General features: G+C 53.3%; 1 protein-coding gene across 1 annotated transcript in view; it reads left to right on the top strand.

Annotated features, from left to right (window-relative positions):
• The window catches only part of RIN3 (Ras and Rab interactor 3), a 123266-nt gene that overhangs the window by 20312 nt on the left and 75051 nt on the right, over positions 1-27903 (top strand). The window contains exon 2 of the mRNA XM_044774237.2: positions 14841-15048. Coding sequence (XP_044630172.2) covers positions 14841-15048 — 208 coding nt within the window. The remainder of the gene's footprint in view (positions 1-14840; positions 15049-27903) is intronic.

The raw sequence follows: 27903 nt of genomic DNA on the forward strand, positions 1-27903 counted from the left end.
AGTGAAAAAGTCTTCCCTCCTTTGTCCCTCATGTCAGTTCCCACTCCGGGTTATTAGTTATTAGTTTCTTGTGTCTTCTTCCAGTTGCTTTATGCAAATGCAAGTAATCATTATTTTTTCCCAACAAGGGAGCACCATATACATACCCTTCTCTACTTTGCTTTTGTCACTTAACCACATATCCTGGAAACCTTTCCACGTCAGTACACAGAGAGCTTCCTCATTCTTTTTCTTTTTTTAAGAGTCGCATAGGGGGCTGCCCGGTTGCCCAGTGGTTAAGTGCACATGTTCCACTTCGGCAGCCCAGGGTTCACCAGTTAGGATCCCAGGTGCGGACATGGCACCGCTTGGCACGCCATGCTGTGGTAGGCGTCCCACATATAAAGTGGAGGAAGATGGGCACGGATGTTAGCTAAGGGCCAGTCTTCCTCAGCACAAAGAGGAGGATTAGCAGCAGATGTTTAGCTCGGTGCTAATCTTCCTTAAAAAAAAAAAAAAAGAGAATATAGTTGCATAGTGTCCATTTATTTACTTGGTTCCTTTATGATGGACACCTAGATTATTTTCAGTCTTTTCCCCATTACAGACAATGCTCCAGTGAAATCCAATGGGCATCTTTGTCCGTGCATCCTTTTGCACATGTGCAACTCTTTACAGAAATATTATTCCAATGTTTGTATAGATTGACTATCTAAAATTGCTTTCTTTATAGGTCAAAAGTGGTTGAATGTTGCCAATTCTTAGTACTAATATTTCCTTAACCACTCAACCATTAAAAAAATTTTACCGAACATCTATTCTGTGCTGGGCCCGGGCACACAGCAGTAGATGTGACCGACGTTGGGACATAGAGTTAGGGGAGCAGAGGAAACTGGCTTGTGACAAGTGGTATTGTTCACCTTTTGCTTGTTTCCAGTTTGGGTCAACTGTAAGTCAGTGACGTTGGAGCGAACCTCTTTGTCCATTAAGCTTTATTCGCCTGTTTAGAATATCTTTTTGCTATAGATTCTAAAAGGGAAATGACCTACAATATGCAGTCTTAGCCAAAACAAGAAGGCAGAGTTCTCTGGATCTGCCTGTCCAGAGCCCAGCTCAGTCCCACGTCTGAAATCCCCTCGACGAGAACTCTTCTTTTTCAAGTTGTTTTACTGATATTTTGGATAGTTGATATAGTCACATGGTTCAAATTCAAAAGGTACAAAAGCGTCTCCAGTGAAGTGGCCCCCTCCCGCCCCTGTCCCCAGCCTCCCAGCCCCACCCTCCCCCAGGCACCCTGGGTCCCTCCCCACTGCCTCCTTGCAGAGACGGCCTCAGCTCATCTCGACACACAGATGCGCACGGGCTGCCCATTGCTCTTGGTGACCTGGGTTCCTGTGTCCCTTCGGCCTCCAGCTTCAGTCCCAGCCAGGAAATTGGGCCCCAGATCCTGTCTTCTCCAGTAACCGTCCCCGTGTTCAGGGAAGTTTCTAAGGATTAGGGTGGGGAGGGGAGGCAAAGGTCATCAGCTTTCACTGTGTATGACTGTTTCTGTAAGTGTTACTATGATAAGTCTAGAATGGTGTCTGGTCCACAGTAGATGCCCAGTAAATACTTAGTGGATGAGTGAATGGATGATAATGCGATCATGGAGTGTTTGCTATATGCGGGCGCTCTCCTGAACAGAAATCCCATAAGGTAGTAATGCTTCTATTCCCCGTTTTAAATGTAAGGATATTGAGGAAAAGAGAAGTTTAGTCACTCGCCAAGGCCACGAAGCTGGGATTCTAATCCAGGCTGTCTGGTTCCCGAGCCCCTGCTTAAATCTCTTGGTCCACACAGCCGTCACCATCACTCAAGGTGTGATTGCACACAGCACTGGAGACGGATTGGTACTGTCATCTATGAGCTGGGTCCCGATGGGAGTGGACAGTCCTAGCCTAGGAGGGGTCCGTAGGAGAGGCAGGCTGAGTCAGGTTAGTCTGGGCTCCAGGGGCTGGCTGAGATAGGGAAAGGGGTTGGGACCTGTGAGCCAGAGAAGGTTACAGAGGGAGGGTGGAGGAACTCAGCCCGGGTTCCCGGGAGGCTGTGGGTGTCCAGGGATCTCGAGAGCACAGAGGGGCCAGGGCCAGAGGCCAGGCAGGGGGAGCTGTGAGCCAGCAATCGAACGTCTGAGAAATGGGGGCTAGAGGAGGCCCAGCACAGGGGGAGCAGCCACCAGAAAGGGCCTCCGCTGAAGCCAGGTGCCTCCCATGGGTCCCGGCAGGGCCCCGGTGCGCCTCAGCCTGGGCAGGTGGAGCCCCTAGGGGACAGCAGAGCACCCAGCAGGCAGCCTGAAGGCAGGACCAGGCGCTGGGCAGTGCCTGACACACGCAGGCCGCAGAAGGCCCGCAGCACACACAGGTGTGGAAAGTTCGAAGGCCTTTGACCTGCTAGACCCCTTGATGTGGGTGGTGACGTGCAAACTGAGACAGCCTGACCTGTTCTCAGCACTTCCGGGGTCCGGAAGACCTGCTTAAGCTGACTTCCCCTCCGAGAGGCTGTGGGCAGGGGCCCCTGAGCCCCCCGGCTTCCCGGGGCTCACCCCCCGGGGGTCGGGCCTGAGCTGCCCTCTGCTCCCCACCTGTCCTGGAAGGCCTGGGGTTTCTGGGCGAGGAGAAGCCCAGTGGAACTTGCTCACAACAGGATGCTCTAGACACTGTCCTTGGAGCCCCAGGCGACTGTGGGGACCCACCAGGGCCCTGCGCAGTTGTTTAGCCTGTGGCCCTGGGCTGGAGGTGTTTGCCGAGCATTCGCACGTTGTCCGTGTGAGAGATGCTAATTCTGAAGCCAGCTGCTTCTCTTCCATCTCCCTGTGACCTCCACGGTCGGCCTGGAGCTGTGATTTTGGTCCTGCGTCCACCACAGGCTGGGCCAGAGGTGGAACCAGGCAGCAGCTGCGGCTCAGCTTCCACACGTCCAGGAAAAAGCACGTGGCAGAGGGAGCCACGGAGAAGCCGGCCTGGCTGCCTGCGTTCTCCCAGGCTGTCTGCTGGGGCAGGGCCAGCCGGGCTTGAAAGAGGAGCCTGCAGGTGGCACCCAGCCAAGGGTCAGCTGAGTCCAGAATCGTGGAATTCACAGTGCTGGAAGGGACCTTGGTCCTTGGTCTGACCATGCTCACTAAATACATAACCAGCTGCTGCAGCTCTCCGTGCAGAGCCCGCGGCAGACATCATCAGCAGATCCCAGCGTTCTTTCTCTGCCGAGCCTTCAGCATGAGGGTCCAGGCAGCTGCTGCCAGTCAACTGGGGTTCACCTGGAAATCCAGCCTGCTTGCCCTCCCAGATCTAGTCCAACCTTCTCATTTTACTGAAGAGGCCGGTGAACCTAGAGAGGGGAAGTGAGCTGCCCAAGGTCACAGTGAACAACAGAACCAGACCATGGTCTCCTGAGTGTGAGCTCAGTGCCATTTCTTTTATATCACACACCCATTCTCCTGGTAAATACAGCATTTGTCATGTCACTACTCATCTCATAAACTCTTGTTATCGCCCTTCACTTCGGCAATGTGATCCCAACTCAAAACTCCAAAAAAATTTCCCAAGAGTGTGTATGTAGCTGCAGAAAAGCTGATGCTGTCTTGGGTCACATTAATAGGAGTAGAGTATCTAGATTGAGAGAGGTGATGGTCATGCTCCTGTCTGAGCTGCTCAAGGCACACCTGGGAAATCATTTCCCTGTTTGAGACTCTGCATTTCAGAGGTACAAAGACAGAAGGATGCTCAGCAGGATAAAAACAGTGTGATGAGGGGCCTCAAAACCACTTCATGGTTTACAGTCAACTGATTTTCAAAAAGATTGCCAAGAAAATTCAATGGAGAAAGAATAGTCTTTTCAACAGATGGTGCCGGGATAACAGGATATCCAAGTGCAAAAGGAGGTTGGACCCCTACCTCACACCATACACAAAAATTAATTTAAAACGGAACAAAGACCTAAGTGTAAGAGGTAAAACTATAAAACTCTTAGAGGAAAATGGGGGTAAATCTTGCAACCTTGGATTAGGTAATTGTTTCTTAGATATGACACCGAAACTACTAGCAACAAAAGAAAAAATAGATAAATTGGCCTCCACCAAAACTAAAAACTTGTGGTTTCAAAGGACACCCTGACCTTTGCACCAAGAAAATGAAAAGACAAGCCACAGAATGGGAGAAAATCTTTGCAAATCGTACATCTTCTAAGGGGCTTGTGTCTAGAATATGTAAAGAACTTACAACTCAACAACAGAAAGACAACCTGATTCTAAAACAGGCAAAGGATCTGCATACACATTTTTCCTGCAAATATATAGAAATGGCCAATAATTGAAAGATGCTTAACATAATTATACATGAGAGAAATGCAAGTCAAAACCACATGAGATCGCACTTCATCCCCACTAGGACGGCTGTAGTAGTAGAGAGAGGCAATAACAAGTGTTGACGAGGACGTGGAGGAATTGGGAGCCTCAAACGCTGCCGGTGGGAACGGGAATTGGTGCAGCCATATTGGAAGACAGCCTGGCAGTTCCTCAAAATGCTGAACGTAGAGTTGTCATATGACGCAGCGATTCCGATCCTAGGTATTTACCCAGGAGAGTTGAAAACAGTGTCCACACAAAAACGTGTCTGTGAATATGAGCAGGATTATTCACAATGGCCTCAAAGTGGGAAGAACCGAAAAGTCCGTCCACCAGTGGATAAGTGAAACATGGTGTGCACAGACAGTGGAGTGTTATTTGGCAATAAAAAGAAATGAAGTACGTTCTGAGATACGCCTGTGAGCCGTGACCACATGGATGAACCTTGAGAACGTTACGCCGAGTGAAAGGAACCGAACTGAAAGACCACACGTTGTAAGATTCCATCTAGGAAATACCCAGAAGGCAAATCTACAAAGACAGAAAGTCGATTAGCGGTTGCCGCCGGCTGGGGTGTGGGGAGGGAGTGGGAATGACTGCTAATGAGTACGGGATTCCTTGCTGGGGTGGTGAACAAGCCCTAAAATCAATTATGGCGATAGTTGCATAATTCTGTGATTAACCCGAAAACGAGTGAATTGTACCCTTTAAAATGTTTTTAAAAAACAAACCGCTCCACATGCAAATGCATGGAGACGCTAGATGTAAAACACCCAGCTCGGCATCAGCCCCCAGGGAAAGAGCTGATACATGTTACCTCTGGGCAGCCGTGGGGCAGAGCCGGGCTGTTCAACCTGGAGAAGAGACGACCCTGGGGGTGTCGGGCAGGCGATGTGCCAGCCGTCTTCACATAGTTCAGGGGCTCTATGGGAACCCTTAAAGCAGAGAAAATGTAGAAAAAACAACGAGAGGAACTAAAGAGGAACAGCTTTCATCTCAGTAGAAACTGAGAATTGCTTCTCGGAATGAGTTGCCCAGTGAGGTAGTGAGCGCCCCGTCATTCAAGGTATTCAAACAGATACAACTACCTTATTGGGATGGTACAGAGAGGACGCCAGTGCCTAGGGGAACGTGTGAGGTAGAGGACAGCCTTAAAACTCCAGCGGGGTGCCGCAGCTGGAGGCTGGCAAAGGCCTGCTGTTAAACAGTCAGGAATTTGAAGCTGGTTGTTAAACCGTCGATGGCTTGATGCTGGCCATGATGGGAGTATTTATACCCTGGAAACGGGCACATCGGGCCCTTTTTTGTGGCCTTAGACAGGGGCTTCACTAGCTCACCCCTGATCCAAACCAAATGCCCCAGCTGGTCTTTGGGTGGCTTGCCCGCCTCCAGGGTTCCCGGGTCCTCCCCACAGGCATTCGTTGGGGCTCCGCAGGGTCTGACGAGGCTTGGCTTCCTCCCGAGCTGTCCCCAGCGCCCTGTCTCATCCAGTAGTACCACTTGTGAAGCGACAGCTGCTGCCGAGTGCTTTCCTTACACTGTCTCGTTTGACCCTCACACGACCTCGGAGGCAGGTGGCCTCGTGTCCCTGCTTACAGAGAGGACACTGAGACTCCAAGCGGGGAGCGGCTCACCGTGTTCGTCGCATCTGGGCCTCAGGGGCAGGTGTTCTCCCAGCCCCAGCGCCTGCCTTTGGGTGGCACTGTGCCGGCCAGCGTGGTCTCCGCAGGAGTGTCTTTCCCTCTGGCATCAGCTTCTGCTCCTTGGCTCAAGCCCTGTGGCTGCCACGAGGGAGGGAAACGCCCCCACTGACCTTCTCTGACTTCTGCTCTGGTGACCTTGTAGCAGCTGCCAGGAGATTTCCCAAAAAGCCCCCTGGGGCCTGATTCTTCAGCTGCCTGGGTGAACTCACAGGGCTGGACTCGTCCTGCTTACCTTGATCACCCTCAGGCTCCAGAAATGACGTTAAAACGCCAAGAAAAAAGTGTGGGAGTTATCCTGGGGAAATCGCCCTGGCAGAAGGGGCAGGCTAGGTGTGTGGAGACCCCCTACTCTGTATCTCCTTGGCCTGGGATGTGCTCTGGGACCTGGGGGAAAGGTGTGTGCATTTGGGGGGGGGGGGTTTGGTAAGCTTTTTTTTTTTGGTGAGGAAGATTGGCCCTGAACTAACATCTGTTACCAATCTTCCTCTTTTTTTTTTTATCCCCAAAGCCCCAGTTCATAGTTGTATGTCCTAGTTGTAAGTCTGGTTGTGCTGTGTGGGACACTGCCTCAGCACGGCCTGATGAGCTGTGCGTAGGTCCACACCCAGGATCCGAACCGGGGAACTTCAGGCTGCCAAATCAGAGTGTGTGAACTTAACCACTCGGCCACCGGGCTGGCCCCCTCATTTTGTTTTTTAATTAAATATTTCAAGTGTAGAGAAAAACACAGCTATGCCCTGAGTACCCATAATTCATCTTTGTTAAATCCTGTCAATTTGCCATATTTGCTTCGAATCTTTTAAAAATAAATAGATCATAACAGAACCAGCTGGAGCCTCCTCCACACGGCCCCCTGAGCCCATTTTCTTCCTACCCCTCAGCGGTACCCATCCTCCTGACCTGGTGTGTGTGTGCGTCCACAAACAAGACACAGAACTGCTGTGTACGTTTGTTACACTTTATATAAACGTTTTTCTTCCTTCTGTCACTTGCTTTTTGCACTCAACATTAGCTTTTGGTTTGTTTGATTTTAAAACTTTTCCTTTTGACATGATTTCAGACTCCCGGGAAAGTTACGAAGATAGTACAATGAATTCCTGTAAGTACCCCAGATTCGCCAGTTCTTCACATCTTATCACATCTGCTGGTTCTGTCTCTCTCTTATTTTTTTCTGGACCTCGTGAGAGGACGTTGCAGACATTGTACCTCGCCACCCCCACATAGTAGGGGGTTTTGCCCTCTCTGCGCCGCGCGCCTGCCTGCCTCGTCTCATCTTCTCCTAAGAGAAGCCCCGTCAGCTGGTATAGATACTCCCCATGTTGCAGAAGAAGAAACTGGAGGTCAGAGTGGTTAGATGAGGCCTCCACGCCCCCCTAGCAAGGCAGGGCAGAGCGGGGATACGAACCGGGCTTGGGAGACCCCAAAGCCAACGGCTGTCCACCCTGCATGCATTTATGTGACAAACGGGTATATTTTCACATATTTACTCAAGGTGCTTTTTAATCATATAAGTAATGCATAATTAGTGTAAAAACTTGAAACAAACCGCCTGTACGTCTCAGAAATAAATGTCTTTAATGGTGTCTTACATAGCCTTCTGGAAATTGTTTCCACGTGTGTTTGGATATATTCCAAATGGGATAAGAAACATTATTGAACCCTGTTTCGGTGCCAGGTACTGTGAGGATACACAAACGAGGGAAACTTAGAGTTTTCTCCAACAGCTAGAATAGTGTAACTGTTATAAACACAGACTCTGGAGCCAGATTGCCCGAGTTTGAACTCCGGCTCTGCCACTCGTTGGCTGTGTGACTTCGGGTGAGCTGTTTAACCTCTCTGTGCCTCAGTGTCCTCATCTTCATAGGAGACCGTTAGGTGTATGGTAGGTGTGTTCATCTCTTAGGGCTGCGGCAGAAGTTAGCACAAACCGTGCAGCTAAAACAGCAGAGGTTGGCTCTCTCGCGGTTCTGGAGGCCAGAAGTCCCAAATCAAGGTGTCGGCAGAGTCGGTTCCATTCGCAGGCCCTGAGGGAGCATCTGTTCCGTGCCTCCCTCGGAGCGGCCGGTGGCCGTCAGTCCTTGGCGTTCCTTGGCTTGGGACATCCTAACTCCAGTCTTGCCGTCCACCTTCGCACGGCCCCCTGGCGTCTCTCCGCGTCTCCTTACACCTGTCGTTAGGGTTAGGGCTCACCCTAAGTCTAGGATGGTCGCCATCTGAATTACATCTGCAAAGATCCTTTTTCCAAACAAGGTCACGTTCACAGGCAGTGGGGATTAGGACATGACTCGTTTTTTTGGGGGACGCCATGCACCCCCCCCCACAGTGTGTGTGAGGCCCACCCGGGGGCACCCTGTGGTGTGGGCTCTTTATCCACGAAACAGGCAAGTCGCTCCCCTGACGGGCATCTCCAGGCCCTCCCCGCCCCGCCCCATGTCGTCTGTGTACTCACGCACCTTGTACAGGTGATCCGGCCATCCCAGAGCATCTCTCCTGGAGCCACGCCTGGTCCCCGCTGGCCTGAGAGCCCTCTGCGGGCGGGGACCCGGCCGCTCCATCCTGACAGGGCACCCTGGTCCCGGTGACGCTGGGAGGCCGGCCTGCCTGAGGCCGGGATTGTGTGTGGGATGGAGATGGCCTTTGCCCAGTCCTCCCATTCCATCCCACGCTCCCCCTGAGTTCTGGCCACGTCTGCACAAGGGGCCTCAGTCCTCCTCACAATGAGGCACCATCGGAACTTCCTGAGTGGCCCAGAGCCAGCGCCCCTGTGGGCTGGAAACTTCTGTGCCTCCCTTCGAGATAGGCAGCCTCCAGCGGGGGCCCCACCCCAAGCTGCCCCACGCCCGCTCCGACCCCACACCGCAGCCCCCTTGGGCCGCTCCGCCCCGAGCGAGCTTTCCCCTTCTCCCGAGTCTAGCAGGCCTGAGACAGGACACAGGCAGCAGGCCAGTGAGCACTGTCACCTGTACCGGCTGACTTCGTCCCTCGGGGAGCTGGTGAGAAAATTCCCGGAATGTGCCCGGATGCGGAGTCCAGGCTGGTCCCTGCAGCCCAGGGCCGGGTTTCCTGCGTTCGACCCCGTGCTTCCGGGTGGGCCGCCTGGGTGTCGGCAGGCTGTCAGGACCAGTGGTTAGACCTAATTGCTCTTTTCCCAGGAGCAGAGGGAAAGCGAGTCACGGAATGACTTCTCACTCTGGCGGAGTTGCTCTCGAGTTTCTGAGGCTCATTATTTCGCACGAACAGCACCAATAATTACCGAAGGTCCCTGTGGCTGCCTTTGCAGGGCCTCAGCTGAAGTGTGGCTGCTGGGAGGGAAGGTGTGGGTGTTGGGGTCACCGGCCCCGCTGGCAGATGACACATCTGATGCTATGTGGGCTCAGTGACCGTCCCTGGCAGGTAGAGCCGATGTGGCCAGGCTGCTTAGCAACAGTCACAACAGAGCAGACCTGATACCGGCCTGGGCATTTCCCCCTTTGCCATCCTGCTTGAGCCCGCCGGCCCATCCCCGAGCTCCATCGTCAGCACGGGCATTCGCAGTCACAAGTGGGCACCCAGAGAGCTCACGTGACCCCAGGCCCAAAGTCTGCAGGGATTCAGGAGTTAGAAGGCGGCTGCCTGGCCCCATTACCCTTCTCTGCCTGGTCAGAGCAGGTGCCCGGGTCCCCGCTCCTGCTGCTCCTGTGATCCGGAGCGAGGCCCGGGTCTCCCCCAGCCTCAGCTGCTCCTCCTCTGGCCTCTCGACCTTGCTGCGGCCTTTGACGCTCAGAGATGCGTCTCACGCCCCGGATCCTCTGGCTGCCAGGTCACCACGGAGGGGCCCTGAGCGAGCCCTTGTCACTTCTGCACGGGCGCCCCAGGGAGAAGGGCGCACACGGAACGAGGTGGACAGTTCCTGGAGAGCAGTAGCTTAAGAGCCTTTGGCCTTCAAGAGGTTTAGTCCGAGGAGCCGAGGTTAGCCCCTGCGGCGCTGGTCTCTAAGGTTCCTGGGATAACCCCAGGTCTCACTTGTCTTTTCAACAGCGTCAGCTGGCCTGAGGTGTAAAGGATCCTCCAAGTGGTTTGTTTCTGTGCCAAAAATTGATGTCTCGGTTCATGTTGAGCCATGTGGTTCCCAAGCTTGTGGGTTACCCCTGGGATCAGAGGTTGTCTTGGGGACAGCCACATGGCTGAAGAGATAGAAAAGCAGTAGCTAATATTTACTGAATTATGTGTACTGTGCACTTGACAGATGTCTCATCAAATTTTCACAATAACTCTATTAGGTAAGGACTATTATTATTATTTTTCTTTGAGGAAGATTAGCCCTGAGCTAACATCTGCTGCCAATTCCCCTCTTTTTGCTGAGGAAGACTGGCCCTGAGCTAACATTCATGCCCATCTTCCTCTACTTTATATGTGGGACGCCTACCACAGCATGGCTTGCCAAGCGGTGCCATGTGCACACCCGGGATCCAAACCAGAGAACCCAGGGCCGCTGAAGTGGAATGTGCGCACCTAACCGCTGCACCACCAGGCCGGCTGCAGGACAACTATTTTTTTTACAAGTGATTAAACTCGAGCCCAGAGAGGTAAAGTAACTGACCAGAGATCACACAGCCCGGATTCAAACCTAAGGCTTCTAGTCCCAGGCAGGCTTCTAACTGGGCCTTAAAGGATGGAGAGAACTTTATCCCCAACAGTTAACTATAAAAAATAGTAAACATACAGAAGAGTTGAAAGAATTTTGTAGTAAATACTCATATACCCACCATTACCCGTAATGTGTTCTTTTGTGCTTTTTTCTGCTATATTTTGCTATATTTATTTGTGCTTTATTACGCATCTATCTATCCCTCTGCCTATCCATGACTCCGTCTTATTTCTTTTTATGCATTTCAAAGAAAGTTCCAGATGCCCCCTGAATATGTTAGCATACATATCATTAATTAGAGTACGGTATTTACTTACGGTTCTTTTTTACTGTTTTGGCGTAAAATTTACATATGATTTAATGTAAATACACATCTCTAAGTGTACCATTTGAACTTCATTTAACGGATTCACATAGTATGTATTTTTTGCATCCAGCTACTTTCACACAGCGTGTTTCTGAGTTTCCTCCATGTGGCTGGTGTAATTCCTTTTGATTGCTGACTGCCATTCCATGATGTCTGTCTGCCCGTTCTCCTATTGATGGCCGCCTGGACCAGTTTTGCACTAGTATGAGGAAAGAGCTGCTGTGCGCGTTCCTGTGCAGGCCTTTCTGGGGACACACACTTTCATTTCTCTGGGGTATTTACCGAGTGGAACGGCTGGGCCCCAGGACAGGTGTACATTTAGGTTTATAAAAAACTGCCTTTTTCCAGAGCGGTCGGACCAGTGCACATTCTCATCCACAATGCGTGTGAGTCCTGGCTGATTCCCATGCTCCCAGCACGTGATGTTGTCAGTGTTTGTAATTTTAGCCCTTCTGGTGGTTGTGTTGTGGCGTCTCATTGTGGTTTTCATTTGCATTTCCCTCATGACTAACGATGTCAAGCGATTTTTCACCTGCTTGTTGGCCCTTTGCGTCTCTTCTTCTCTGAGATATCGTCAGATCTTTCGCCTGTTTTAAAAATTAATTTTCTTATTCCCTGTTAGACGTGTGCTTTGCAAATGTTTTCTCCCAGCCTGGGATTTGAGTATTCATTTTCTTCACGAGCTGTTTGAAGTTTAAGGGTTGATGCACCTGGTGGTTCCATCTTTTCCTTGGTGGGTCTTGCTTTCTCTGTCTGGTCCGATAAACTTCTGCCTGTTGGAGAGAATGTTGAGGGAGTAATAGAGAATCTGAGGGAACTGCGGGCGGACAGAGCAGCCTGAGCAGGAGCGCCGGGTGGGGAGCGCAGGTGTTGCTGGGGAGATGGAGTGCACCCCTTTGTAGGGGAGTCTTCCACAAGGGGGTGCTCAGAAAAGGAATACCTTCAATATTAGGAGATTGGACTGGATTCTTTAGGCAGTGGGAGCCATTGAAGGTTTTGGAGCAGGAGAGGGACATGCTCGGAGCCTGGGGCGGGCTTTCTGCTTGGTCACCCTGAAAGCAGGACACAGGTGCAACTGTCAGGGAGGTGGAGGCGGGGGAGCGGGTGTGGCTCAGTGGATCCTCGAAGACTTTCACTGGGCCCGGAGGGCACCCAGGCCCCCGGGTCTTCATGGGCCCGTTTCTTCTTGCTGAGGAAGCCTGCAGGCTGGTGTGGCCGGTTGCTCACCAGAAGCCCAGGGAACATGTTCATATGCCTGGATTGCCGCCCCTTCACAGGTTCTGCCCGGCCAGGCAACTCCAGGCCTTTGCTGTCCCGTGTGTCTGGAATCTCTTCCCAGACAGCTGCATCCAGGTGTTCACTGAGTCACCTTTTCAAGGAGGGCTCCCCTGGCCACCAGCTGTAAAAGTGGTCCCCCACGGGGTGGGCGTCCTTTGCTTTCCTTGCTGGCACTCATCGCCATCTCGCTTAGTCCCGGTCACTCGTTCTCCTCATCTCTCACCTGTCTCCTCTCCTAGAGGTGAGGGGCTTCTCTTCCGTTTTTACTGTTTTGTTCTCTGCTCTAACCCAGTGCCTAGAACAGCATCTGGCTCTTGCAGACCCTCAGAAAATATTCACAGCGCGAGTGAGCGCGAGGCAGAGCCCCTCATCTCTCCCGGAGCCTTTGTCTGACCCGTGCGTTGGTTCTACAGGAGAGAATGGGGACCCTTGTCCCAAAGCCCAGCTCCCACCCAGGGCCGCTGGCTAAGGGAGACTTCTTCCAGGCCCCCTCCCCCCATTGTACAGATGGAGCAACTGAGACCCTGAGAGGGAACAGACTTGCCAAAATTGAAGCCTAGTTAGTGGCAGAGAAGAAAGGGTAGCCCGTCACTCCCGCTCCAGCTGGTATTAGAGCCCTAATTGGCCTCTGGGGGAGGCCCCAGGCCAAGTGGAGGAGGTTAAGGATGATTATAAAGCCTTTTGGTGCCAGAAGATATTTTTGTGTTTCCAGGGAAATTGGAGGAAGCTGACAGGCCCCAGAATGCTTTATTTCTGGGTAATTCTGGCCTCCACTGTTTTAACTCCTTTCTCAGAGGAGATGCTGGGACCACACTCCGGACCTGGGAGGAGGTGAAGTTACGCCAGCCTCAGCTAGGCCGGCCTGGCCTTGAGCTCCAAATGAGACCCCGTGGCCTCAGTTCCACAGCCCACGGACGTCCGTGGGGCTGCCCTCCCCCCTCCTCAGCTCTAGTATTTCTGCAACTGCCTGGGACGCCCCTGTTGTCCTGGTGACCTGGCTCGCTCTTGAGTGTGGACCCAGGGGGCATCCAGAAATGCCCCCCGACACACACAGCATCCGTAAGGGGGAGGGTTCCCTCCCGTGAGGGTTCGGGAGTGGGGGCATCGGAGGAGGGGATTTTAGCCCACTGATGTTGAAGCATCCCTCATCACCACACGTCTGCCCAGTCTGGTCTCTGCGAAACCCGGCTGCTTAAACAACACAGCGCTGCTGGGCCCGTTTAATCCAGCACTTCCCGGCCTCCCGCCACAAGGGAGAACCAGCAAACCGCCCGGCCCCCGCCCTCCCCTGTTGGAAATGCTGTTCCCTCATCAGGACTCTGGGGCATGCTGTCCTAGGACCCCACACCCCCACCCCTTCCCAGAGGACACAGGGCAAAGGGAGGCACCAGCCGATCTTCCTGGCTTTATAAATCTCCCTCTCTGTCTGATGAGGGGTTTCGCCCCTGCAGATGCCCTGAGAGGTTTAGCTCCTCAGGCAGACCACAGAGCTCACCTGGCTCAGGACTGAGGTGCTGAGATGCTGTTCGTCCTTTTCTAGCATCAGAATGTTCCTGCCAATGCATTTTGGGGGTCGAGTGGAGTGAGCCTGTTGGGGAGGGTCCGGGCCTCTTAATCTGGACCGCGACTTTCGTTTTGCTGTTTCTTAGACTCGTGAATCTCGTCCTTCCCCTACCCTGACCTGTTAACACATCCTGGTCCTGGGGGGCAGAGAGTGTCGACTGGGAGGGGGCACGAGGGAGCCTTCTGGAAACATCTGTATCAGCACAGCTAATAGAAATATGATGCAAACCACATATGCAATTTTAAGTTTTCTAGTCACATTAAAAAAGAGATAGATGAAATTAATTTTAATAATGTTTTATTTAACCCAATATATCCAAAATATCATTGCAACACATAATCAATGTAAAATATTATTAATGAACTATTCTACAGCCTTTTGTTGACACCGAGTCTTGGAAATCCTGTGTGTATTTTGCACTGACAGCACCTCTCAATTCAGACAACTTACTTTTAAGAGCTCGATGCCGCCACGTGGCTAGTGGCCACGGTACTGGATGGCACAGATCTCTGCTTTGATCTGGGTTACACGTGTGTAGACATATGTAAACATTTGTCTAGCTGTATACGGAAGACTCGTGCATTTTGCTGTGTGTATGTTAGACCTCATTTTAAAAGTTTTTAAAATCCCCTCATCAGGGCTCTCCTCTCAAATGCCCGCTGCGTCTCCCTGACCCCAGCCTGGGTTGGAATTAGCTGCTTCTGCTACACTGTGCTTCCGTTATAGTTGTTCCAGTCTTGTGCGACAGCTGGTTGTTTCTGTGTGCGTCCGACCCAGTTTATTATCAGCGCCTTACAGTGAAGACCACGGCTTGTTCATTCTTTAATTCCCCAAAGGGCCACTGGCTTCATAGATGCAAAATAAATAAGACGGTTGAGTTGAATGCCCGTTCGTCATAACCCCTCTCTGGGTTGGATGGGCTGATCATTTGGTTCTCTTCTCAGTCCTCTTCCAGATGTCGGCAAAGGAGAGGGCGAGGAGGAGGAGGAGGAAGACGGCGGGCCGCCTTGTCCGCCAGCCGCCCCGAAGAACTGCCTTCCTCGCCGAGGCATCAGTGTCCTGGAGAAGCTCATCAAAACGTGCCCGGTGTGGCTGCAGCTGGGGCTGGGCCGGGCAGAGGCGGCCAGGATCCTGCACCAGGAGGTGGCCGGGGTGAGTCGGGGCCTCTGCTCTTGGTGGCCGGAGGACAGGCACGGCCATCAGGAGCCACGGGCTCTCTGGACAGCGGCCTGTTTCCTTTCTTTTCTTAGGTTTATCCGATTTTCAAACCAGGTGTTTTTTCCAGAACTCAGGAGCGAGGGGCAGGGCAGGGGGGGGGTCGGGGGGGGAGGGCTGGTTTCCGTTTGGGAGAGCAGGTGTCCCCGCTGGAGAGCACGAGAATGTGTGGCTGGCGGGGGGCTGTCCCGGCCTCTGGGTGCCTGAGAGGCAAGATGGACTGTTCCAGAACCCGGCCAGGCATCAGGGACTAGAGGGTATCAGGAAGGAGCTGAGAAACCGTTTTACGTAGAAATGAAGGAGCCCTGTAATGGAGTCAAAAGATTTGGGGGAGTCAAGCTCTGTGAGTTGAGCAAGTGGCTTCAATATTCTGAGCACCTTTCTCCCTTTGAAATGGGACCATTCATAGGACTTTCCTCCTGTCGTGTAGGCATTACAGAGGAAGATCAACAGGTAGATAATGAAGTCTGAGTCACAGCCATCAAAGGCCACCCACCAACCCCCCAACGCGTTTTCTCTTACGTGCTGCTTCCTTTTAAAAAAACATTTAATTTAACTGTAGAAGCAGTACACAAAGATGTTCACTGTAAAAAAAAAAAAAATCAAGCAGGACAGAAGTGATAAAGTAAAAAGTCAAGTATCTTATAAAGGTCTTTGCCACCTACTCTTTTTCGCCTAACCTGCTTCCCAGAAGTCTATTCGGTTTTTGCTTTTTTTGTTCAGGTGAAATTCGCAGGACACAAAATGAGCCATTTTCGAGAGCACAGTTTAGTCCACTCGGAGTGGTGTGTAACCGCCAACTCCATGCGGTTCCAAAACGCTTCATCAGCCTGAGAGAAAGCCCCATGGAAGCAGTGACTCCCCACCTGGCCTGCCCCTGGCCCCTGGCCCCCGCCAGTCTGCTTCCGGAAGTCATTTTTGCCAGAAGTGCACAGTGTATCCTTCTCGTCCTTCTCCTGCAGAGTGCCACATCCATAACAGCTGGCACTCGTCTGAGTCCTTCACCTGAATTAGCAGTCTAGCCTCCCAGCAGCCCCCTGGGGTGGGTATTACTGTTGTGCTCATTTTACGGAAGAGGTGACTGAGTGACAGAGAGGTTGAGTGACCTCCCCAAGGTAACACAGCGAGCAAGTGCCCGAGGTGGGGTTCGAACCCAGGCAACCTGGTGCTCCTGTGCCGTTATCATACGTGCAGGTCTTATTTGACTCAGATGGAGCTGTGTCTCTCAGCCCGTGGGCACTTTTGCTGTCCCTACCTTCGGTGTGGTGTGTGGTGCTGTGCCGTGGCTGGGGAATGGTCCAGGCTCATAAACACGTGGGGTTCAGTGGGTTAGCAGACTCACTCACCTTGGACCAGAGAAAGTCCGTCAGGTCGGCACTTGTGCCTGAAAGTTGGAATTACTGGACCTTATGGGGCTTCCAACAAAGTCCCAACCACCCCTTGCCACAGACGCCCCTGTCCTGGGGCGTGGGGACCACATAGGCCTGAAGGCCCAGCAGAATCCCTCTGACACCAGGCGAGGCCTCCTCCAGGCATCAAGACAGGTGCCCAGTGGGCCAGCCCGGCCCCATCTCAGTGCCAGGGTTGGCCTGGGTGTCTGCGGATGGGCAGGGAGAGGAGTGGAGAGGACAGGCAGGGAGGCTGCAGTCCTCAAGGAAACAAGATCTGTTGTTTCGTTCCTCCCCACTGAAAGGTTTTCAGTTTTGAACTGACTGAGGGCTTCAGAGCAGATGATGAAACTGTAGACAATAAAATCGGGGACTTGGGCCGGCAGGTGCTCCGGTCAGCTTCCCCAGGCTGCAGCCCCGCCCACTGTCCGCTCCCCTATTGGATCCTGAGGGGACCCGCTTGCCTCCCTTCCCAGGAGGATGCAGCTCAAACGCAGGCTTAAGTGCAAGGTTTTGATGCTAAGAGATGGCCATTTCCTGGACCTTTCTTGGTCATCTGGCATGTGTGTGGATGGGGGTGGACCAGACAGGAAGGACTCATCCTGGGAGAAGACAAGCGGACCTCCAGGGCCAGCTGGGCCGGGCGTAAGTCGTGACCGCTTTGTCAAAGGGTTCAGTCTTCTCTTCACAAAGTTTAAGATAAGTGTGGAGAATGCTTATCACTGGCAGGCCCTGTCCTGGCCTTAATACCAAGTACTGCGTGTCATCTCGTTTAACCCCTGTGATAATCCTGTGGGGTGGACTCTGCTATTCTCCCCATTTTACAGATAACGGAACTGAGGCTCAGAGGAATGCCCTAGTCCGGGCTTCCCCAGAAGCAGAACCTGGGACAAGGATTTAGGTACAAGTGGTTTATTTGGGAGGTGACCCCAGGGAGCACCTAAAGGTGCTCATGGAAGACAGGTGATCGTGCATGTCACCCCTGGGGGCAGGTGGCACTGGATCCTGCTGGGGCACTCATCTCAAGTCATCTCACTGAGGGATGAGGGAGCCTGTGTTATCTACCACATCCTGATAGCCATTGGTTATAGACTGTGGGGTGTGAGCACTCATGTTCCAGCACCTCTTCTCTGCCCTGAGTGTGAGATTATCTGATTCTGACCAGAAACAGCCCGTGGACAAAGAGATGCCGAGCGGTGGGGTAATCTGGGCAGACTTCCTGGAGGAGGCAGATGCTGAGCTGGGTCATGCAGGATGGATGGGCAGGATTGGGATGAGGGAGCTGAGAGGGTCTTTTGGAGAGTAGGGGGGTGATAGAACAGCACAGGCCGAGCCCCAGAGCGGGACATGAGCTGGGCTGGGGCACACTGGGATGGAGGGCAGCATGCCTGGAGGGATTGGAGCCACTGGAGTTGCTGGAGGACAGGACCACCCAGCATTGATCTACCTGTGACACCAGCCTCGGGCTCAGGCCTGGGCCCGGAGTAGATCTGGCTCTGATTGCTCATTGGAACAAATGAATGAAGGTTGGCCGGGAGGGGGCGGCTGGCCCGGGGCTTGCCAGCAACAAAAGGCAGGGCTGCGTGGCTGTGTTCACTTTCCAGGTGAGCACACGTTAAAGCCGGGCTTCAAGCTCTAACCCGAGCCTCAGCCGCTGCAAGGGGCCCAGAGAGCCCTTCACCCCGGGCAGGGGAGGTGCCCAGGCTGCTCTTCTCCAGTCGGGGGGCTGAGTATAGAAACGAGCCAGCTCCAGGAGGTTCTGAAGGGACGCCTGTGTCCAGAGCCTTGAATGGGATCCCAAGAGTGAGACCACAGGCTGCTGTTAAGACCCGAGAAGACTGCGCTGCAGGCCGTCAGTGAGGCCCTTCCACTGCTGCCCACTTGCCGTGCCCTTGGAGGCCGCAGGGGCGCGGTCAGCCCTGAGGACAGCAGAACTGGAGCAGACGCGCCTTCTCCTGTCTTCCCTGCCCTCCGCCCTTACACCCTGCTCTGCCCGGCCCCGGGAGCTTCTGTATTTTCCAGCAGAAGCAAAGCTCATGCTCTGATGAAAAAGATTGGCCAACTTTCGCCCAGAGTTGCTCTTTGCACCATCTTGTTGATCCTCACAGTGATTTCTGCCAGGTAGGTGGTGTTATTAGTGTCCCCATTTCCAGATGAGGAAACAAAGGCACAGAGAAGTTAATTTACTTGCCTGCCGTCACACAGCTAGTAAGAGCAGAGTCTGCACGGGGTGATCTTCAGGGATGTTAGGAAGGCCCTTTGATGCAGAATATCATCCCACAGAACTGTCCAAAATTCAACCACTGATGGCCTCAGTGTTTTTAAAGATACAGACGTTACGTGTGACCCCCAGGCTGTGAGAGCTCAAAGGGTCTTCAGAGATCACCTGGACCCACCCGTCCTGATGAGGAGGATGCTTCCTCCTGTCCAGGGCGGGTGGTCAGGAGACTGGGGATCCGGCCCTTTCGTCCCAAGTATCTGTGTGACCTTGACCACGTCCCACCCGCTCCGCCACTCACTGCAGCCTGCTTCTCTGATAAGGTGTTGGAAACATGTTGACCCATTTTTGATTTGTGTGTATCCAGAAACGGGGCAGTGAAAAAGCCATCTTTATTCATTCTGCACCCAAACGGCGTTTTTTAAAAATTTCATTTTAGAAGTTACAGATTTACAGAAACGTTGCAAAGATAGTACAGGGCATTCCCACGTCCTCCTCACCCAGGTTCTCCTATTGTTAACATGTAACACCAGTGTGGTACGTTTGTCACAGTTAATGAACCAATATTGATACATTAATATCAACTAAAGCCAGCGGTTTGTTCCGATTTCCTCAGCTTTCACCTCATGTCCTGTTCCTGTTGCAGGATCCCATCCAGGGGACCGCGTCACGTGTGGTCGTCATGCCTCTTTATCCTCCTCCTGGCAGTGACAGTTTCACAGACTTACTTTGTTTTTAACGACCTTGCCGGTTGTGCGGTGTCCTGGTCAGGTATTTTGTAGGATACCCCTCAGTGGGGTTTTTTCGGGTGGTGAGACTGGGGTCGTGGGTTTGGGGGAGGAAGACCGAGGGTAAAGTGCCATTCTCATCGCACCACGTCAAAGGTACATGCTGTCAACACGACTTAGCGCTGTGGACGTTGACCTTGATCACCTGGCTGAGGGTGCGCTTGTCAGGGTTCACCCCCGCAAGGTTACTCCCTCCTCCCCCTTCCGCACTGTCCTCCTTGGAAGCAAGTCAGTCTGCACAGCCCAGCCCTGGGGAGTGGGGGGCTGTGCTCCACCTCCTTGTTTGAGTGTCTGTGTAAATTATTGGCACTTATTCTGCACAAGAGTTCTCTCTCTTCTCCCCCATTTACTTATTTATTCAATCACTCGTTTATATCGCTATAGACTCATGGATATTTATTTTCTGCCTTGCTTGTGGTCCAATGCTAGCACAATTAATTTCTTCAATTATTCCACCTTGGGCCATCGGGAGCTTTTTCAGCTGGTTCCGGTGTCCCTTGGACACACTCCCGTCACTGTGTGTGTTTCCTTTGTTTGTTTGTTTTTTGGAGCACTTCCTTGCTTTCTTACGCTACAAGATGCTCCAGATGGTCTTGTATATTTCTTGCCCTCATCCTAGAATCAGTCATTTCTCCACGGAGCCCTTGTTCCTTTTATTGGAGAATAATATTAGAAACCAAGATCTGGGTGCCGTGTGTGTTCATTGGTACTGAAGTGTCATTGCTTCTAGGCCAAAAGGTGGGGGTTTTTTTTGTGAGGAACATTGGCCCTGAGCTAACATCTGCCACCAATCTTCCTCTTTTTGCTGAGGAAGATTGGCCGTGAGCTAACACCCATGCTCATCTTCCTCTGCTTTACACGTGGGATGCCACCTCAGCATGGCTTGAGGAACGGTGCTAGGTACATGCCCAGGATCCAAACCTACGAACCCCGGGCCGCTGAAGCGGAGTGCACGAACTTAACTGCTGTGCCACCGGGCCGGCCCTAGGCTCTTTATTTTGTAAGTGAAGAAACAACTCTAATGGTCAGGAGCCTTTCCCGAATAATACGGCTACCAAGTGGTGGAGCACGATTCGAACCCACCAACTGACTGCCTTTGAAGGCTTTAAAAAAACCATCATTTCTTGGCCTCATCCCCAGAAATGCTGATTTCCTTGGTGTGGAGTGGGGCTCAGGCATCAGCAGGTTTTGAAAGCTCCCCAGGTGATGCTGCTGTGCAGCCAGGACTGAGAAGCTCCACTCCACGCCGGGCTACAACTTCCTTATCAGCAATGGCAAAGGTGGGCCACCTGCGTCCAGAGTGGGCTCCGGCCGCTGGACCCCCGGCCTCCACAGGCACCGCAGCCCCTGCGCTCGTGGCCTCCGGGAAGAACCAGCCACTTCTGTTCCTGCCCCAATGGGCATGATTGGAAAATTTCCCCAAGCAACTGGAAAATAGTCCTAAAATAACAAAAGTGGAAAAGCAGACAGCTCTGGATTGTCCGGGCCAAAAATGGATAGTAAAAACAAAACCATTTATAGTGTATTTAGCTTTGGGTTCTTATGTATTTATTTGGCGAGGAGGAGGGGAGTGCAGTGGCTGCGTAGTTCTCTCCCAGCTGTTCCTGAAATCAGTTGGTCTTTCCAAACCCACGCCAGCCGAAGGTAGACAGGGAGGGGCTCCCACACGGGCTGTTCCAACTCCAGGATTGCAGGAATGCATCCGCGAAGCCAACTCTTGTGCAAGCCTCTTAGGATCTGGGAAAGACCCCAGGGCACGCATGCTGGGAGAGTATCTTCTAGAAGGAAGGAGTCCTGGGGCCCTTCAGACCCCCTGCCTGACTAGAATGGAAAAGCCAGCTCAGAGAGGGGAAGTGACTTGCCAAAGGTCACAGCAAACCAATGTCAGAATTAGGAAGGACACCAAGTGTCCTGCCTCGCAGCCCAGTGCTCTGACCACTACCCCACTGTTATTTTGGGAGATTGGGGAGGGGGAGTAGTCCTAGCTCTTCAAGGAAAATCAGACCTCAGAGTGAGCCTGCCACCCATCGGTTTGCTTTCTGCGAGTTCCTAAGCTGGTGCAGGGGGAGCTGGTGGAAACGGGGAAAAAAGAGGGAACAGAAGGAGTGGGCTGACTCAGATGTCTGCTCAGTGAGGCACCAGACGATGCCTGTTCCCACAGAGGAGAGGGGTTGTGCGAGGATGCGGGGGCACAGCAGGGTTTGCTGGTGGCCTGGTTAATCCGGGAAGGCATTCAGGAGAGGCGGCCCAGGGAGGGTCCTGTGGTGGGCATGAGTCTGAAGCTGCTCCATTCGTGATAACCCGGCCAGCCCAAAGGCGAGGGTCCTGGAGGTGGACAGAGGAGGCCCCAGTGCCTTGTCACCTCATGTTCCCTCACTGCTCACCTTGAGCTCATCCTTTCACTCAGAGCTGAGGCCTGAAGTCTGGAGCTGCTCGGGGGGTGCCTGCCCTCGTCCAGGGTGGGTGGTGCCCCGCCACGTCACCTTTCTCACTCATGGAGCATCATGAACAGTTGAGGATAGGAATTCTGCCCCTGTGCAGTTTGCCCTCAGGGCTCTGAGGCAGGGAGAGGGGCACGGGGGAAAGGAGGCGCCATATACTGAGTGCTTAATAAATAGAAGCCCCTCCATTGAAGTCACCTGTACAATTCTTCCAACGCTCCTTTGAGGCACTGGGTCAGCTGGGAATGCTTTCAGCTTCAAGTAACAACAAACCCAGCCTAGGGTAGCTTCAGCTATGAGGCTACTATTGTTTACCCAATGAGAAATCTGGAGCTTGGGGTCCAGGGCTGGTTTGGCAGCTCAGTGATGTCTTTGGGTTCTTTCCACCTGTCTGTTTCCTCATCTTCAAGGTGTTGGCTTTTTGTCCTCAGGTTTGTCACCTCGTGGTTACAGTATGGTGGCTGCAGCTCCAGCCATCTCACCCATTTAAAGGCAGGAGGTCCCAGGCAAAAGTCTTTCTCCTCCTAGGCTCAGATTTTTTGTCAGGGAACAAATGTTTTTTCCAGATGCCTTCCTGGCTATCCCTAAATGGAAGGGAGGCTGAGAAAGGGGGTGAATGGCAAAGGGGAGCAGAATAGCCATGATTGGCTTTGACCAAACATAATTAATCTCTTGAGGCAGGATACACTGCAGCCACATCAGAACTGGCGTCAGTTAGCAAGGAAAGGGAGGGGAGTGTTTCTCAGGGAGCTAACTCATCGTGACTGTCCCGGGCAGGAACTGTTCGGATCCCATTTTGCAGAGGAAGCAGCAGCCCTAGTGAGCTCCTACAGCCGGGAGTGGCCAGCTCAGGGCTGAACTAGAGTCTGGCTCCAGAGCCTGGGGGCTGGCGTCTTCCGTGGAAGGGCCCCCGGGCTCAATGCTCTGCACTTTCGCTTCCCCTCTCTGTTAACCAGGCCTCTCCACACACTGTTTTCTCATCTGTATGATGTGTAAAATCTCCCACACCCCGGGGAGGGAGATGCTGCGAAGTTTCTGCAGCCTCTGGCCTGGTGCCTGGCAGAGAGCACATGCTCGTTTGACACTCAGCGGGCTGGTTGGTTGGAGGACATGTAACCATAGTGGCCACAACCCTGGCCTGAAGCTCCCTGGCCTTGCATCCTTGTCCTGGCTCTGCCTCTCACAAGCACGGTGACCTCAGGAGGTCTTTTTGCATCTCTGGCCCTTGGTTTCTTTGGCTGTAGAGTGAGGAGCCGGGCACATCATCCTGGAGGCCCTCCAGCAGCGCTTCCTAGAAGGAAGAAAGAAGGGGGGCACCCAAAGGATGAGGCCCTTGTCCGCATACCAGCTGTATCATAACAAACCACTTCAAAACCCAGCGGCTTGAGACGGTCACCTCTGATTGGCTCACGGTTCTGCGGGTCAGCGGTTTGGGCTGGGTTCCGCTGAGTGGTTCTTCTGCTGGTCTCCCTGGGGTCCGTCATGTAGCTGCAGTCACCTGGCAGCTTGACTCGAGCTGGCTGGCCTGAGCTGGCCTCACTCAATATCTGGCAGTTGGTGCCGGCTGTTGGCCGGGCCCCACGACTCCAGCAGGCTCACTGGGGCTCCTTCACGTGACAGCTGTGGTCCAAAGGGCGAGCGTGGACGCTGATACGTCCCTTAAGGCCCACGCTCAGAATTCCACCTTGTCGTTTCTGCTTTCTTTTGAAAATCAGGTCCTAAGGCCACCCTTCCAGGTGCAGGAAGTAGACTCCATCTCTTGATGGAAGAGCTGCAAGGAGTTCGTGGCTATTTTTGACCCATCACGTAGGCGAATGGTCTTCAGTCCTTCTTCCTCTCTGTTTGGTCCAGCTGTAAGCAAAAAAAGATACGTAATAACAATCTTATTAATAACTATCATTTGTTTATCAATTGAGATTATGCATATAAAAATCTTAGCACGTGGTTTAGTGCTCAGTAAATGGTAGCAGCCTACAATAAGTATTGTTATTATTCTTTATTCAGTGCATACTCTGTGCCAGACATTTTAGATGCATGATCAGCAGTTCTCACAGCAACCTCGAAAGATGGATATGATGATCCTCACGCTCAGATGAGGAAATTGAGACCCAGAGGAGGAAAGTAACTTGCCCGTGGACCCACAGCTAGTGAGTAGCAGAGCTGGGGTTCGAGTCCCTCTGCATCTCTAAAAAGCTGGCTGCAGAGGGTAGAAAGAGAAGTAAGGTCTTGGCAGATTGGCACATGGATCCCTCGGAGGGTGTTGGAGGAGCCCGGGGGGCCCATCCAGCTCTCTAGCCCCTGTGTGCTCACCCGCAGCAACATTGTGGGCAGCATCTCCTTAGAGTATAACCAGTGGACCCCCGGGGAGGATGGGGGGCGAGGGGTACCCAGACAGCTCACGCAGGTGGTCCTCCGCCGGGCTCTGACTCTGGTGGAACTCTGCCAGATTCAGTGCAGGAGATTCGCCATAATCTAGAATGCTCTGCAGGAGTCACTACTCTGCATTTTTTCCCGCAGTTTGCTGTACAGTGACACTGTTTTTGAGATGCTGACTGAATACCTCCCAGAAGGGGCCTGTGACTAGCTCAGCAGCTGAACCTCCCCAAAGGGGAACGTGGAACAGACCTTCTTATTCCCAAAGACAGTGGCCAAGGCAGACCACTGCTGGGGGTTCTGCCCACAGCAGGCACCTGTCAGTGCCCCCTCCCACCTGCACTCCAGGCAGGAAGGGTCAGAGGACTCCCCTAGCCTCCCTCCCTGCCCCGCCCCCACCACTCACAGCCTCCTCCACCCCCAACCCCCCTAGAGCCTTATCTTGGTTTTCAGATAAGAGCCCCCTGGGGCTGGCTCCTTGGCCGAGTGGTTAAGTTCGTGCACTCTGCTGCGGTGGCCCAGGGTTTGGATCCTGGGCTCAGACATGGCACCGCTCGTCAGGCCACGTTGAGGCGGCATCCCACAACCCACAACTAGAAGGACCTGCAACTAAGATATACAACTGTGTATGGGGTGGAGGGGTTTGGGGAGATAAAGCAGAAAAAAAAAAAAAAAAAAAAAAAGAGCCCCAGGACTTGGCCATGGCAGAAGGAAGTACTATGTGAGGCTTTGTGGCCCTGCTGAAAGGGTGGGTGTTGGACGTTCAGAATGGGGGACCTGTGGGAAGCCAGCCTGGGGGACTTTCCACCCCTCTCCACATCCCTGCCCCTTGGTGAGTAGATAACACAGACAAGATGGCACCAGATAAGCGAGATGCTCTTGGTGGCACCTGGTGTGAGTCCGGCTGCTGCACTTCCCCTCTGCGTGGCCTCCGGTTTATTTAACCTCTCTGTGACCCGAGTCTCCATCCATCCAAGGGACTAGTCCTAGCCCCTCCTTCCAGGGCTGTGGGGACAACCGGGTGATGCCACATGTAAGGTACCTGGCCCAGAGTACAGACGTTAGCCGCCATTTTAACTTCTGGCTCCTTCCTATCGACTGAACCGCTCTCTCGAGGAAATCACCTTTAATTTCTAGATGGAGCCTGAGGCTGGGAGACTGAAGAACAAAAACCAGCCATGGGGGAGGACGTGGAGCCAACGGAGCGTTAATCCTTAGTGAGCCTCTGTGGAGACCCACTCATCCCGGGTACCGTTGGGCGCCTCCGGGATCAACTGCGCAGTTACTTCTTCAAACACTGAGAGGCAGGGCTGTGGTTTCGTTTCTGCTGGGTGGTCATAGGTGTTAGCCCCATTTACAGAAAAGAACGCCGAGGCTCAGAGAAGGCACGGAATTACCCAGGGTCACAGAGCTCGTAACTGGCTGCTCAGGACCCTGTGGGAGTCCAGGAGGAAATACAGATTGTGACAGATCGTGACTTGCCTCCCAGCTGGAGGAGCTCCTGTCATCTTTCTTTCTATCAGTGGAGGGTGGAGAACACTGTCAAGGTCTCAGCAAAGCGGAGAAATCTAGAAACAGTTCTGTGTTGGGTGTGAAAGAGCCAATTAGCATGCAGGGCAGCGTCAAGGGCGGTCCAGTGGAGGCTGGCAGCTGTGGCTTGTCATTGCAGTCACCCTAGGGAGAGATCTGGGGCGGTCAAAGACACTCAAGGAAGGAGGTGACCATCATTAGAGTAAGAAATATGCATTCTGCTGTGGCCCTGGCCCTCTGTAGGTCTCTCTTACAAAAAGTCCATCCTTATTATAGGCATCCTTATTATCTTCTATTTTGTTCTCTTGTATTTTATGTGGAAAAAAAAAAAAGGTCGGTGGCGTTTTCACTGATGGGTCATGACCCACAGTTTGAAAAACTCCAGCTCCTTCCTGACACTCGGGGATGGAGAAGGGCATTCTGCCGTATGCACGCGCTCTGAACAGGTGACCTGGGCATGTGTCCCCCACACATGCACCACGTGTGTAAAGAAAGCACTTGCCTGACAAGGACACCGCCAGTCTGGTTTCGGCTCAGGAGGGCACCGGCCCCGGCTCTTGCCCTGGCTTGGGGTCGAGGGTCCAGGTTTGCTCTGTCGGCCTGCCCAGGGGCACCACTGGCTCCGGCCTCTCCCCATGCTCTGCTCCCCCAGGCTCTAGCAGGGAGGCCCTGGGGGCCACACTCACCACCCCCCCACACTCACACGTGCCCACTCACGACGCTCCACAGCAACTCTCTGACACCACCTGGGTGTCCCACAATTGAGTTCTGGCACTGACTGCCTGGAGTGAGTGCAGACCCCACAAGTTAAAGGGCAGGTCCCCAACAAGACTGCCCTCACTGCAGGTGCCAGACCCAAGTCGGGGTCCCTGGGCGACCTACACTTCTGTCTGACTCGGTACAGACATGACCCCCCTTCAGGTTTGATAATCCGCTAGAATGACTCAGAAGGCTCCCCGAGGGCACCCTACTGGACTTCAGATGACCGTTTTATTATCAAGGATTCAACTCAAGAGCAGCTGAATGAAGGGCGCAGAGGGGTGAGGTCAGGGGGAGGGGATGCAGAGCTCCCACACCCGCTCCTGGTGGAATCTGGGCCCCTCGCCCTCCCGCAGGGCAGTGTGTTCACCAACCAGGGAGCCCCACTAAGCTTCAGCGTCCAGGGGTCCGACTGAGTTTCCTTTCTCGGGCGTGAGTGAGGACATCATTGGCCACCTGCTTGAACTCCACCCCGGGTCCCTCTCCCCTCCCCCGAGGTTGGGGGTGGGGCCACAAGTTCCAGCCCTCTAATCACATGGTGGTCTTTCTGTGGCCAGCCCCCGCTTTGAAACTGAGAGCCACAATGAGTCACCTGTTAGCATAAACTCAGGTGTGGTCAAAAGTGGCTCTTGGTGCATAACACAATACATTCCTGTCACTCAGGAAATTCCAAGGGTTTTTGAAGCTCTGTGCCGGGAACTGGGGGCAAAGACCAGATGTATTTTTTATTATGCCACACTCACCCACACGCCATTCTCTCTTTCTCTCACACACACAGTCACATTCCCTCACACGCTGCTGGTTCCCCCTGGCCTGGTAGGCAGGAAGAATTCTGAAGAAGACGCCAAGTGGCCTCTTTCCTTTGAAAGACAGTGAGTTCCTGGGGTCAGGCGAGGTTCAGGTGAACTCATCAGCTCAGCGATGCTGCAGCTCAGAGCTGGGCGGGGCTCTGCCGGGAGCCCAGGTGTCCCATCTGAGCTGATGGAAGGGGCGCAGGAGGCCTCCAGAGGTGAACCGACCTCCTGCTGGGTCCCCTAGGGAGGGCTGCCTTCCGGGGGGCCGGGGCGGTGTGCAGCCAGCATCCCGCCTGCCTCCCGTTTCCGCCTCCCTCCCGTCCCCCTGCATCCACTCCGGGTTCTCATGCTCTCTCCACTCTCCAGCTCCGGGACGGCAGCTGGGAAACTCATTTCCAAATGCAGCTCAATGACTAATAGGTTCATTGTGTCGCTGCTTCCAGAGGGACACACACTCTCACACAGAGCAAGGGACCCACCCTCTCTGGCCAGGTCCAGGGG

This window comes from Equus asinus, chromosome 7 (assembly GCF_041296235.1).
Source record: "Equus asinus isolate D_3611 breed Donkey chromosome 7, EquAss-T2T_v2, whole genome shotgun sequence".
Taxonomy (NCBI): domain Eukaryota; kingdom Metazoa; phylum Chordata; class Mammalia; order Perissodactyla; family Equidae; genus Equus; species Equus asinus.